Below are 14,049 nucleotides of genomic sequence, written 5' to 3' on the forward strand. Positions count from 1 at the left end.
TCATTTGCGCGTGAGAAGCAAGTCCTCCGTTTCGTCTACAGAACATGACATGAATTCGTTTTGCACCTGCGTGGAAGTGGAGTTTGAAGACGTGTTTGCATCAAAGTGGCGTCGCACGCAGGTAATGAAGGTGCAAAAAAAATAAAAAAAAGACAGAATTTGATTGCAGTTATGGATTGGAATCTGAAAGAATGTCCAAAAAAAAATGCAGGAAATGATCAAACTGGACAGGAAAAAAAGCTGCATAATTTTTTTATAGACTCGGATTAGGAATAAGTGGAACTGCAAAGATTTTTCCACATTCGATGAACATAAACCAATTAAATACACACCTGGAATAAAAGCTATACTTTTTATGTTTTTAAAGTGCAGTTCTGTAGGTTTTATATATATATATATATATATATATATATATATATATATATATATATATTGTATGAGGAACATGCATATTCTGCCTCTATTTCTCTGATAGATGTTTAGAGGTATCAAGCACTAAAACTGCTTTAAAAAGGAGTGTGGGCTACTAACAATGCAAAAGTTTCATTTCTACACATATTATTGTGTGAATATAGAAATAAATTGTCTTGGTGATGAACGTTTTGCTTAAGATTTGATTCTTCTGCGACCCCAACTGTTACGGGGTGTGAACAAAATTAAAGCGGAGACGTACGCCTCGTCGCCACCAGGTGGCGCCCAGTGTTCACAAGTTAGCAGGAAGCGAGCCAAACACCAGGAAGAACAGATTTTTAAGCGCTTCTATTTTGACACTAATAAGTTACCTCACTATAACGGATGACATAAAGCGAGCGTGTCTCGTGTGGAGCATTTTGGGTCACATTTTGAGATTTAAATCCACGTACTTTCGTTCTTTTTACCCGTTTGCTTCCCTTTTTGGAATTTCTGGAGAGCGTACTGCCCCTTTCGTCCAGCGGAGGGCGACGGCGAGCGAATAGCGGGGAGGAAAGCTGGTGATGTCAGACGTCATTAGCATATTTCTGAGTATATGAGAGGCTTGCGCAAAGACGCAAACACTACTGCTGCAAACCCACCGAGCACAGAAGTCTCATCAGTGATCCAGCACATCGGTAAGCGCCTCTTCTTGGCTTGTTTCTCCCATCTTTGTCCCCCCCTATGTGGTGCCAGCAGCGTTTATGGGGAACCAAGCAGTGGGATTAATGTTGGAATTTGATGAAGACGGAGGGGAAGGATTTTTTTAATTTTTAATTTTGTAAGGCAATATGCAACTGGATTAGGAAGGAAACGTATTTAATTTGCTTCAGTGGTACATTTTAATTCGGTAAAAAAAATAATAATAATTTGGCATGAGATAACATCAAAGCTTAATTCGTGCTTTGTCTTGCGCACTGTCTCTGCTTTTCTTTGTTGTTGCTCTGTGTGCGCGTGAGCTGCACGCGCTCAGTCCCGTTATCAACCCGCTGCTTAAGTCTTGTGCAGCGGACTATTTCCTGTTTATAAATCTCCCCCCAACTTTCTCTGTTAAAACCAAAACTGAAGGTGAAGCCGAAGTTTGTTTGTTTCATTTAAGGGGAAGCTGAATGATAATCTGGGCGGTGGTTCCCTCAGACTGCGACCCCCGACGCCAGAAGTACGTGATTGGTGAATTTGCGGATGTTGCACAGCTGCCATCCGCGCTCAAACTAAACACCAAGCTTCTGAATTTAAATTGAACTCTAAATAAAAGGAATGAATTCCCTGCTTTTCATTATACTCCCCGTTAGTCCTCCCAGTCGACGCAGCATGGGAACTCCAATTGTTATGTAAATGCCAGACTAAGACTGGCTTCGGTGTCATTGTGCGTCCCCACCAACCCCCCACCGACCCCCTTTGGGTGCAACATCCCCGAGCTGTGTGCGCAGGGCAGCGGGGGATGCATGCCGATGAAATCGGGCTCTGCTGAGCCGCAGGCGAACAAAAGGAGGCGGTTAATTTCCGTGCACGTTACAAGGAGCGAGCTGAGAAAGTGACATTTGTTGGCTGAGATTTTTTTTTTTTCTTTTGAGGCAACGCCCTTTCTTCCCTCCCCCTCTTCCTGATAAAAAAGCAAGACCGCATGCTTGGGCGGATTTTGAAAATGCGTCATTAATATCCAACAAGCTCCTATTCCTCCAACCCCCTTCAGGTTTCTTGCACGTGCTGTAAATTAACTCTCCATATATATATATTTATTTTCTTTTTTTGCTCCTTTTCTCTTAGACTAACTGCAACAATGAGTGACAAGCCCGACATCTCAGAGGTGACCAGCTTCGACAAGTCCAAGCTGAAGAAGACAGAGACGCAGGAGAAGAACCCCCTGCCTACGAAAGAGAGTAAGCTCTCGCTTTGGACTCTTTATTTCTAAGATTTACTGCCAGGAAAGGTTCCCTAAATCTCTTTATTTTGTCTTTGACAGCCATTGAACAGGAGAAGCAAGCCTCATGAAGCCCCTCCCTTCCCGTCATGCACTGTTCACCCCCTTCTCCTCCTGCATTGCCTTGTTTTCAGTCACTTCTTTTAGCTGTATAACTCTGTAACCGAAATTATGAATCGACGACTATAACCAAGCTGCACAGCCATGTGGACGGATGATGCCTTTGTCAGCCTCATCCCCCTACCCAGTTCCCACCTTCGTGCGCCGTCCTGTTGGCCGGTAACGGAGGAGGAGGGGGCTCTGATGTGGTCCAAACGCCACCGAGACTGCCAATGCTTACCTGCAGGTTGGGGGACCGTGGGGCGTGGTCTGCGCTCCAGGAAGCTCATCATCACCATCACCGTCATCATCATCATCATCGTCGCACCTTCACCACCACCCAGCATCCCGTGTGGCTGCTTTTCCGCCAAAGCCGAGGCGTCAGGTTCTTTTTTTTTTTTTTCGTCTTCTAATTTTCGGAAATGCACAACTTTGTTCGTACGCTGGCCAAAATGTAAATGCCCAAAAATTGATACTGTCACCACTTTTTTTTTTTTTTTTTTTTTTTTTTTTTTTTGTATGTATGTATACATGGATTAAAATAACGGATTCCATCTTGATCTAGGAGAAGCTCAAATGGACCTATGTCGCGGTCCGATTGTAACACACTTGGGCCCTCTTTGTTTTCTGAGCGATTCAGGGAAGCGCTTGTATTGCCATCTCCCCGAGTTGTCTCTGTTGAGGAAATTGTTTGGGTAACTGGTTCTGTGTTTGCTTTGAACTGTTAATCAAACTTCTTTTGGAGTTTTGTAAATTTCCCAGCAGTCATGTTACTCTGCCACAAACCATTGCCAGAAAATGGGAAAACCGTGAAATGTTGTAATAAAAAGAATTTGTTACTAAAATGAACTCTTTGACTGCTCATTCTGGCTACATCACACACTGGAGGTTGCTTCCTGCATTGTCAAAATGCTTGCATGACTTTCAAATTTACTGCTAAATGATTAGGTTGAGTAAACTTCTGCCAAGCCTGCCTTGTTTCCTGGGATCAAGGAAATGGACTGCCCCAAACAACTTGTTGGCTAAATGCTACGCCAGTCCTAACGAAGCTAAACTAAAGGTGCCAAAGTCCAATCCTCAAGGGCTAGCATTTTTGCAATGGCAGGTATTCCTTCAACATTTGAACCAAATGTCTGCAATGCTTTGGTTTTGTAGAGGCCCTGCAACAAGCATTCTTTTGCTTTTGGTGTCATGGAGGTAGAGTCGGTCTCAACATTAAACCAACTCTGCATTGAACACCTGTTGGCCTGGTCGTTATATCCCGGCCTGACCCAGAACGCAGGGTGTCTCCTGCAGGGGATTAACTCCGCCTTCGTCCCAAATTAGCCACTTGCTACGAGGTCTAATGACATTAGCATGGCATTGCTTTAAAACAGTGGTCTCAACGTTTAGATGTGTCTCTGCTTCAGCACACCTGGCTCCAATATTAGCTCATTAGTAGAGCTCGACTGCATGCCAGTGAAGCAGTTTAGCCATTTGATTCAAGTTTGTAAGACTATGGACTCTGGCCTTCGAGGACTGCAGGTTGAGACCACTGCTTTAAGAGGTACTTGTACATTTGAAGGGAGTTACTGGGTGTTTTAACGGGACTGAGTTCTAGCGGAGCAAATTGTTTTTGTAATGGCACCGCCAGTGCTATCAAGGATATGTCGGTACTGAAGTCCAAATCTCGCAAATGTACACAGTAGTTTCAATCCATTCAACAACATTTGATCTTGGGAAAACTAGCTAGTCAACGAATCTCGGTGTAAGTGGATTACTGTTAAATCAGATGCTCCTAATGAGGCATTAATCTCACTGGGGGAGGGAAGAGCGGCGTAGCCGTGCAGGTCAGTGGGGAAGTGGCGAGACGGCCGGCTCCACGCTCCCAGATGGGATTACCTCCTCAGCCTTCCAGAGAAAGTGGATTTCAGAGGGGGAGCAGCTGATACAGGGTGGAGCCGCCGCAGGGAGGTGGTGTTTGGTGGGGGTCAGATGTGTCAGCACTGAGCCTGTCCTGCCTGGTAACCCATAGCAACAGCTGCTGCTGAGTCACCGCCTTGCTGGGGTTGGGCGGTCGGATGCTCGGTCTCCCCGGCCAGCATCAAACCTGTTCCGCTGGCGCGTTTCGAACACCCGGGAGATTACCAATGTTTTGTCTATATTTAGATGTGTTTGTCCATCTGGCCCCTCCAGCATTGTTCCTCCAGTGAAGGCATTTCTTTGTTACTAGCAGGATTTATCAACGGTCACTGAGAGGAAGTCTCCCACTAATGCAGCTCCATTACCAGGGAGCTAATGGATGTAACATCCTTGTGTTTCAGCTTTTATAAGACGGAAGCGGACGCTGAAAATACTTTCTTTTGACCACATTTTGTCCTAAAAAAGGGAACTTTTTTGTCGTTGTTGCTGGTTATGCTAAAATATTCCTACATCTGCTGGATTGAATCACTTAGAAAGGACATGCTGACAAATATATTTTTATGTCAATATCTCAAGATATATTATTTTTCTCCTTATCCTGAGGTGATGGAGCTATTTATATCACTTAAATCTAGCAAATATTTCAAAATAAGAGCTCAGAGATGAGACAGTTAACTCCAAAGCAGGCAATTATTTAAGGATTATTAGAAATCTGAATAGTTATTAAAAAAAATCTCTCTTATGTAAAAATATTGGCATAAATTATGCTTTATTCTAAGTTAACTTTATGAAAATATATTTTAAAGCAAGACTGCGAAAATATAGAGATTAACAAACCGTTATCTTAAGATGTTTATCTTTGACCTGTAAGGTCAACTTTAAATAGCTACCGCTAAGCTAGCAGCAATTTTACCTCAAACAAAAATAAATGTTCTATTGAGCAAATAAGAAAATTAAACCATAATAAAGGCTTCATTCGGATTTTCCTCAACATAATATAACAAAAGTAAATTTCCAAACGTGATCGGTGCTAGCAAGTGTTGCTAGGCCAAATTAACAAAATGCTATCTGGTGAAAATACCCAATAATTCTCTAAGATAAGGTGCTTTACCTGGAGATGAAGTAGTTACGATAAGTAAAGGTTCTTTCACTTGAAAATTGGAAAAATCATTAAATCTTTTTATCTTGAGATAACTTTGTGTAAAAGTGTCTTCTATGCATGCTGTTACATATATATACTGCTATTAAGTTGCACAGGGTTTAAATAGGTAAATCTTGAAATAAATTTGTTTTTCAAGATGACGAGACAGGATCAAAAAAGATATTGAAGCTGGAATAAATCACAAAAATCCTCGTCATTTTGACATGTCGACATTTGCTTTCCCAAGCTAATGATATTAAAAATAGTTTGGCCGTCTTGAGATGACAAAACAATAGCTCCACAGAGCACTCGGTTTCATCAACCATCCCTCTCTGACAAAGACAAAACGCTGCGTCTGCTGTGGATTTCCATGGCAACCGCCCATTCAGGAGCCTACATTTGCTGTCTGTCTGCATGCTAACACCTGGCCATTGGCATTAATCATATCCTCGCCTCTCTTTGTCCGCCAGTGTGGCGTACAGCGATGCTAACAGACCCAAACAGGAAATGGATGTTTGTGCCATTATTTTGGCTTCCTGTCTGAAGCATATCTCCTTGTTCTGTCTGTTCTCTATGTTTTTGTTTGTTTGTTTGTTTCTTTTCTGTGTCTGCTGCTGTCTTTGGACGTCTAGCGTGACAAAGAGAGAGGCGACTGCGTTCTTCGCCCGGCTGCTGTGCTGGAGGTCACCAGGCCCAGCTGCTCCCCCACTGCTGCTTCCTCTTCTTTTTTAGACGACATGTGGTGATGTCGGGTTCAGCCCGAGACCTCGGACTGTCATTCGATCTGATTCTCTAAGCAGATGACAATCATACTGAAACCGAAACCGGAGTTGGGACGTTGAGTTGAGCTCGGGGGTCGAGGGGAAACAAACAAACAAACAAACAAAAAAACGTTAGAAAAACTAACCGTCCACAGCTTTTATGATCAAAAATAATATTTTATTTACACCAGCAGTGCTTTGCAACACTCTTCCTGGAGTTATGCATATTTTGTTCGCCGTCGATCCAAAACCTCAATTTGTTTGTTGCCGTTTTCATAAGGTAGACCAATACAATCTGATTAGTGTGGCATGTATTTGCTTTAGCCACCCCAGTCAGCGAGTTAGCTACGGCTTTTTAGCGAATGTCTCCATGAGCAAACTCAGTCACATTGGATGAAAAGTGGCAATTTTCACATTTTTACCACACATTATTGAGTTCACTTAGGTCTGAACTTTGACTAGGCCATTCTAGCACTCGAATATGTTTTGTTTTATACTATTCTGGTGTTGTGTTTCGGTTAACTTTCACCCTGGTTTTAGGGTTTCTTACTGTGTTGCTGCAGTTTTATGCAACAACACAGCATGATACTGCCGACGCCAAGTTGCAGATAATCATCCTGACCTGATTAATCAATTCGGTGAACTCAAACTTTCGGTTGTTTGTATTGGATTTTATTCAGGTGTATGAGAGTACAAGGGGTAGGACGCATTTTTCTTTCCACTCAATTTAAAAAAAATGTTTCCTGCAACAAAAAAACAAACAAACAAAAAAAACAGGCCTGCTCAAAGTTTCGCCACACTTCTTTCTTTTTTTTTCTTTTTTGTGCAAGGCGTTTACAGCAACCTGTCGTTCCCCATCCGGACTTTGCAGGAAAGCAGAAACTGCTCTTTTATTTATTTTTTTTTTTCCTCTTTTTTTTTAAACCAGCACATTCCTGAGCAAAGAGACAAATTGCTCTGACATGAAATAAAGGTGACAAGAAACAAAAACCACTCACAGAAGCCGTTTTTTTCTTCTTCTTTTTTCATATCTGTGAGAAAGCAGACAGGAAGCAGAGAAGCAGCGAGAAATCCCCTCTCTCTGCAAATTTAAACAGGAGCCACGGGCTGCATGCACTTGCATAAATAACAATTACATCAGATCTTTGTGGGTTTAGTTGAAAGCCTGCTGCACAGTTCAGCAGACCAGCTTCAACATCAAGCAGCTAAACTGCAGCCTGGCTATCAGGGTGAGAAGGAAGCAGGTGTGCCCCGTCTACCCCCCCATGTTTCAGACTGAGCTGCTCTGCCAGTCTGGCCCCAGGTGGAGATCTGATCGATGCTGTCTGAACAACAGCCCCCCCACCCCCACCTCCTGCCCCATTTGCTTCTAAATGCATTAACCAACACAGGAATCGATGCAGCTGCAGAGACAGCAGAGCTCATCCTGTGTCAGCCTGACTCACTCGGACTTGTTGAGAGGAAAATATCAACTCTCAGGAGTGACAGGCTCGCCGTTTCCGTCGCTCCACGCCTCCTCCTCCTCCTCCCCCACAGCAGCCACCGGTCGGGGCCTCTCTGCAGCTCCTCCGCTGGAGATGGTTTACACTTTTGCTTTCTGCCTTCACCGCAGTGCACGCAGCACATTTCTGCAAAAAAAAAAATAATAAAAAAATTTATATATATATCTGGATGAACAATCTCTTTTGGTGGTTTTATTTTCAAACACTTTCAGTGCTGTGATGTTTTTTTTTTGGGTCACATTTAAATTAGTTTTTTTACATCCTTCTAGAATAAATTGACCCATTGCTCTTTGCAGAATTGCTTTAACTCAACTGTGTTTTGGTGTCGTTTTTTTTGGTCAGCCGATCTCTCTCTCTCTCTCTGTCTCTCTCTCTCTCTCTCTCTGGAAGCCATCTTTGCCCCGTCTTTTTGCAGTGGTTGAATCATTAACTCCGACTCTGTGTGGGAAATGGCCGTCGTCGTGCTTCACTGGAGCCCCAAAGCCTCAGGAATGACTTTGTAAATCTTTCCAGAATGATAAATGTCAAACGGCTGCTCTTCGAGATCGTTTGGCCTACTTCGTGTTGTCGGTCAGGTACTCTTTAAAAACTGATCCTGAAGAGAAACTGTTCTCCGACCTGTCTGTGAGCTGATTTTAATTGGAAGCCGCGTTTCCGTTTACCATATAATTCACATTTAGAAAATAAATTTGCTTAATGGAAACAGGCCAATTTCAAAATAAATAAATAGATAAATAAAAATCGCGTTTTCCGATGGTTTTGTTTACCATCGTTTCGCAAAACTGCAACGGAACCCCTGAATTAAAAATCACGTGATCAACAACCGGATGTTGCCACAAACCAACGGTATGATGACGCTGCATGTTTGTGATTTTAATCGCGTTTCTTATTAATGGAAACGTGGCAATAGATTTTTTTTCACATTAGTAAAATATCGAGAAAATTTTCCACATATATCTAATGAAATGAAGTTACAGTTTACATGTGAGCCAACCACCAGGGATTATATAACCAGATTAATATTTATATTCTTTTTTTTTAATGCGCTTTGCTCATTTTAAGAAACCCAAGACGTGTTTCAACTCTGCAGCCAAATGTCTCCTTTTCACAAGTTCAGGGTCCAGATCAAAACTGGGAGAAATCTGCACATTAACAGGCTAACGCGCGTTACAGGCCAGGCGTGAATCTTTCTGGCACTCTTCCTGTGTTTGTGAGCCACTTACCAGCAAAAGAAAAAAGAAAAAAAGAACACAAACAGCACGGAAAAGCGCATGAGCTTTGCGAAAGTCCAGGCCGGACAAAGCAGTTGGACTCCCCGGCTGCAGGAATGTTGATCATGAGCGTTAATTACCTGAGTAATCCCGGGAGAGAGCTGCTTAATTACTGCCCGTCGGTAATAACAAGCTTTGCCAAGCCGTGACCTCCTTATTCAGGCTTTCCTACTCAGCGACGTGGAGCAGGAAGACGCGTTCAGGTGCCCACACGGCGTTTAGATGGAGAGATTTCCAGAGGGAGGTGAGGAGAGGTAGAGATGATTTCCTCAAATGTCCCCAGTTGTTGTCTGATGGAAGGCAATATTTTTAGCCCTCAGTTTTTTAAAAATGGAAAGAAACTGTCTTTTCACGGTGCTGCATGTAAGCATTGTTATGAAAAGTTGAGTGGAAGGAAAATCTGGTGTAAAAAAAAAAAAGTTGTAGAATCCTTGTTTTAATAATCCTATGCAACATTATTTATTTTTTTTCTTCTGAGAAACAGAGTTTTGGTTTTCCATTAACTGTAAATTACACTTATGGGAATTGTTCATATTCATATTGGGACTATTAAGGAATTAGAATCTGATTATGAAAACATTGGGCTGAGGTAAAATTAGATTTAAATGGAACACGTTTAGTGGATTTTGTGGTTTGGTGAACTGAAAGGAGTGAATGGATGGACGGATGGATGGATGGATGGATGGATGGATGGATGGATGGATGGATGGATGGATGGATGGATGGATGGATGGATTATTGCAGAATCTGTGATTAATAACTCTGATCTCCCGTGTGGTTTTTGAAATTTGCAGGTGAATCGCCTCGGGACACATTTTCATCTCACAGTGTTGCTGTTTCACAGACGCTGATTGATGATTTGGCCTTGGAAAGGAGCCTGTATATTTATTTTGAATTTCAGCTGCACATTCTTGTGGTGTAATTACAGAAAACTGCAGGACTCTTGACTCCTGCTGCTGCTGCTGCTGCTGCTGCTGCTGCTTTCTCTGCTTACACATTAAACCGGGAATGAAGGCCGTTTCTCAGTAGAGTTGCCAGTTTCTGTCTGCGTTATCAGGGTGGAGTTGCGCTGATAATTTACTGCCAGCGCCTGCCGCCGGTTTCTAACAGCGCCTCTCTGTTCTCCTCTGAAACACGGCCTAAAGGAGCGTTTATTATTGCAAACATAAAAAAGCACAAATTATTGTCTGTCTGACACCCTGAGGTTAGAGATACTCTGGGTTCAACTTCCTCCTTTTGTTACATCATATGAAAATGACTCAAACATCGTGTCTCAAAGTGACATTTCACAACACTTTCTTAGGCTGTTGTCGCCGTCCGCTTTAGTAATTCATGTTAAATGCTAAGGAAAATGTGAAGAGATCTTTGAAATGTGTTTGTGTGCAAAGTTCGTTGGGAGTTTGGGGCGACAGCCGCCACTCTGCACTTAACCTCCAGACTCATATTTGTTTGGCATTGTGTTTTTTGGCAAGGCTGATCGTTTTTATGGCGATTAGTCACCCAGGGGCCAAGGGTAGCCTTACAGGGCCAACAGCAACTATGTGGCATAAAGTCGGGCAACGAGCGGATTGCAGTGATTATCAAAGCTCCTCATGTCGCGTTTAGCGACGGTTTCTCTACAAAGTTCAATGAAAAAATGAAAAAGTGGTTTACAGTTGTTCATCAGTCTACATTTGACCACGCCGTTCCCAACCACTTTAAAACATCAACTAAACTTTTGATTGAAAGAATAAAATCTGGATTTGTGACTCCAATAAATCATATCCGTTCATCATGGTGGAGTAATGTGTAATGAAAACTAGGACGTATACAAAAATGTAAGAAATTGACTACAGAGTTTTTATTTCGGCCTAAATATGTTGGCTAAAAACTTGATGGGGACATTTTTGTAATCGTTAGCATTTTTCTAGTTCTTTAGCATTAGCATTAGCTTAACATTTTCTAACAAACTTTTAGAAATGTTTTTTTTTTCAGATAAGTGATAAAGAAAAAGACGAGGAAAAAGGAACAAATTTGACAAACTAATTAATCAGAATCTATTGCTAAGTAGTTAGTTAGTGGATGCTACTCTCTTATGGCAGCTAACAGTTATTGACTAAATATGGACCTTAAAATGATATTTAAAAGAATAATAAACACCTCATCATATATTGCATATATGAAGCTTTTTTTAACCACAACACGATGCTAACACTGTGTTGACTGATTGAGGGGGTGCAGAGTTTTGCATTGACAGTTCCAGATGGCAAATAAGACAGGTTGATTTTTGTGAAGTGAAATCAGATTCCCTCTGGGTTAAGAATCAAGGACAACCCAGACAACTAGAACCTCCCCTCACCAGCTCATCTGGCATTTTTGGAGTTTTGTTGTGTCAATGAGCTCAGCACTGATTATACAATTATTAAATATGTCTTTTTTGTTGTTGTTTTGGAGAAGAAGTTGAAAAAGTGACTTCCATGCCCTGAGGAACCTCAAAAGAGATTGTGGTCTTGAGTTAAAAGCTTTTGAATTATTCAAACTTTCTTCGGCCAACCTTTGACCTTGCTGCGCTTCCCACCAGAAATCAACATAACCGTGAGCTTCATTACCCTTATATGGGTTCAGAAAATTGAGCCAGAGTTTAAAAGTTGACTCCCGTCAGCCCCAACCGCGGCTAGGTTTGAATCCTGCCTTCTCCGGCCTCCTGAATGCCCCAGCAGGCTTTTCAGCGCCGAGCATGTGGCTCATGAAAAGGCCTTTTGTGTTCTTGGTCGCCTCAAAAGGAGAAGAACTTCACTTCCCCTCACTTAATACTGCAGCCGCTGTTTTTGGAGGCAAGCTATCCGAGTCGGGCGGCTCCAAACAACAAACAACACGCGTTATTTCAGACGTCGACAAGAAGTCGCACTATAAATGGTTTTCGGAGCTGGGAAAGTTGTGACGTGATTTGACAACAAGCGCTAAGGGGCTGTCTGAACAGCGACGAAACATGGCAGGGACGATGCTCAGACTTCTTGAACAGCAAACGCGTCTCAGTTTTATGGGTTACGGCCTAGAGAGCGTTAATGCTCCCTCGTTAGGGGCCTGTGGTGAAAATAAATGTCAGAGGGGAAGCTGATGTGGGGGGTTGAGCTTCGGTTTCTGTTTGTCGGCGCGTGTTGCACAACTCAGGCCAACTGTTTACAGCTTCATCATTGTAAAAATAACTGCCGCAGACACATCGTCCTTTGTACTGAATCGTACATAAACCCAGACTGAGTCTCTGATAGTGTGTGAGCAACAGAAGTCAACACCCAATCAATAAAGATAAGAAGACCTGATTTTCTTCAAGCGGACAAACAGGACGAGTAGTCATACCCCAAAACCTACTTTCTGCTTTTTCATGTTTTCGCCTCAACCTCATTGTATTTTATTGGGTGTTTTGGATGGAGCCACAGATCATCGGCTGGATTTAGGTTTGGTTATTGACTAGGTTTGATTTAAGCGAATGGTTTCCAACTCCAGTTGTCAAGAGATACCTTTACAAACACACCTCAACCAAATGGCTGAATTTTCACCTCCTACATGTCATCATGTTCTGATGGTAATCGGCAATTTGTGAGATTCGGGCGTCTCTGAATTGTGGTGCACCTAAAAGATCTTGGTTTCCATGACGAAAGCCCACAAGACCTTGTCGATATTCCGAAATGTGATCCCATTAGGTAAGAATCACATCTGAATAAGTTTTTTCCCGTGACGTCAGCACATGCAGTACCATCGTTCTCCACGTTGTTTGAAGTCAAATCTCATTATAAGTAGAACTTTACAGTAGAATTGAAGGTTTCAACTCTGGTTCACACACCAATTCAGAAGGTGGCGGTAGCGCACACTAAAAGCTGTTTGCCAATCGCCAGTAAAATCAAAGAAGAAGAAGAAGGACTCAAAGACTAAGATTGGACACCCTTGAACTAATCATTCCTTTGCTACTTTTGCTTGTTTAGAGGGAGAACTGCTGGTTCTGTCCATTGTCTCTTCAACAGAACTAGATTCTCACTGCATCATCATGTTTCAAAGTGGAAATATTGTGTGATTTTTCTGCCTTTTCAAAAACTTTACAAGGAGGCCTAAAAGTTTTCATCTTCCTCCACACTCTAGCTGTGTGACAATTGGTTGCCCTTGGTTTTGTCTTGGGTTGGCCTTTTTAATACAATTTCAATACATTTAAAAGAAGCGACCGTGGTCAAGTTTAAAAGGGTATAAACACAGAAAAGTCTCAAATGTGCAGTCTGAGACCCATCATGAAGTTGCACTGAAGCTGGGTTTGTGCTTGCAGGTTTTCTGCTGCCGTGAGCACACCAGGAAGCGAAGGAGGTGATTGCTCTTCCTGTTTTCGGGTGCGAGTCTTTGCCTCGGCTGCGCTCCCCTTTGCCAAGTGAGTATCAAAGGTGAAAGCGCTTTGTTCTGAGCTCCGGGTTAATGAATTATGGAAGCTTGAGGGCGGCAGGCCCGCTTGTTGTAGCCGCGACTTCCTGTGAAAATAAGCGGCCCGCGATGGGGGGTGACTGTGCAGAAGTTACACATGATAGCAATCACAGAGTGTAAAGAGGATCCAGGATTTTGAGTTGTACTTCCTGCAATACCGTTACTTCCCCACTTTGCAGCACCGAGCATTTGTGAAAAGAATGCCAGATGCCCCTCCAGAGAGCCAGCTGGCCGTTGTGTCTTTTTGTCCCTCGTGGCCCCCCTTCTCGCACAAAAACTCTGGTCAGACGTGTGCCTGCATTCTCTCCAACCCCTCTCAACAATCCTCTGCCGTCTCAAGTTGGACTGGACCCCTGCCCAGATGAGTACCGACTTGCCCTCTTTGTCTGCCGATCTGGCACACGAGTGGCTCTGGCAGCTTTGGCCGGCGGGCCCAGCTCCAGGCGGCACCCACGCCCCCATTGTTCCCTCTTGCCCTCAGTTGCCCCCTAAAAGAAATCTCCCCGAGTTTACGAGTCGGCACGCCGCCAAGTCGGGCACGACCGCAATCACGGCGCCAGTG

General features: G+C 43.1%; 2 protein-coding genes across 2 annotated transcripts in view; both read left to right on the top strand.

Annotated features, from left to right (window-relative positions):
* The first annotated feature begins 938 nt into the window (after positions 1–938).
* Positions 939–3,319, top strand: LOC122827154 (thymosin beta-12). Its single transcript, XM_044109762.1, has 3 exons — positions 939–1,088; positions 2,218–2,330; positions 2,414–3,319. The coding sequence occupies exons 2-3, from the start codon at positions 2,231–2,233 to the stop codon at positions 2,440–2,442; spliced, it is 129 nt and encodes a 42-aa protein (XP_043965697.1). The 5' UTR covers positions 939–1,088; positions 2,218–2,230; the 3' UTR covers positions 2,443–3,319.
* A 618-nt stretch (positions 3,320–3,937) lies between these two features.
* LOC122827156 (ras-related protein Rab-9A-like) overlaps positions 3,938–14,049 on the top strand; it is a 38,461-nt gene continuing 28,349 nt past the window's right edge. Inside the window, exons 1-2 of the mRNA XM_044109764.1 lie at positions 3,938–4,016; positions 13,339–13,437. The gene's annotated coding sequence lies outside the window, so the exon portion shown is untranslated. The remainder of the gene's footprint in view (positions 4,017–13,338; positions 13,438–14,049) is intronic.

The sequence above is a fragment of the Gambusia affinis genome, linkage group LG24, assembly GCF_019740435.1.
Source record: "Gambusia affinis linkage group LG24, SWU_Gaff_1.0, whole genome shotgun sequence".
In the NCBI taxonomy this organism is placed as follows: Eukaryota; Metazoa; Chordata; class Actinopteri; order Cyprinodontiformes; family Poeciliidae; genus Gambusia; species Gambusia affinis.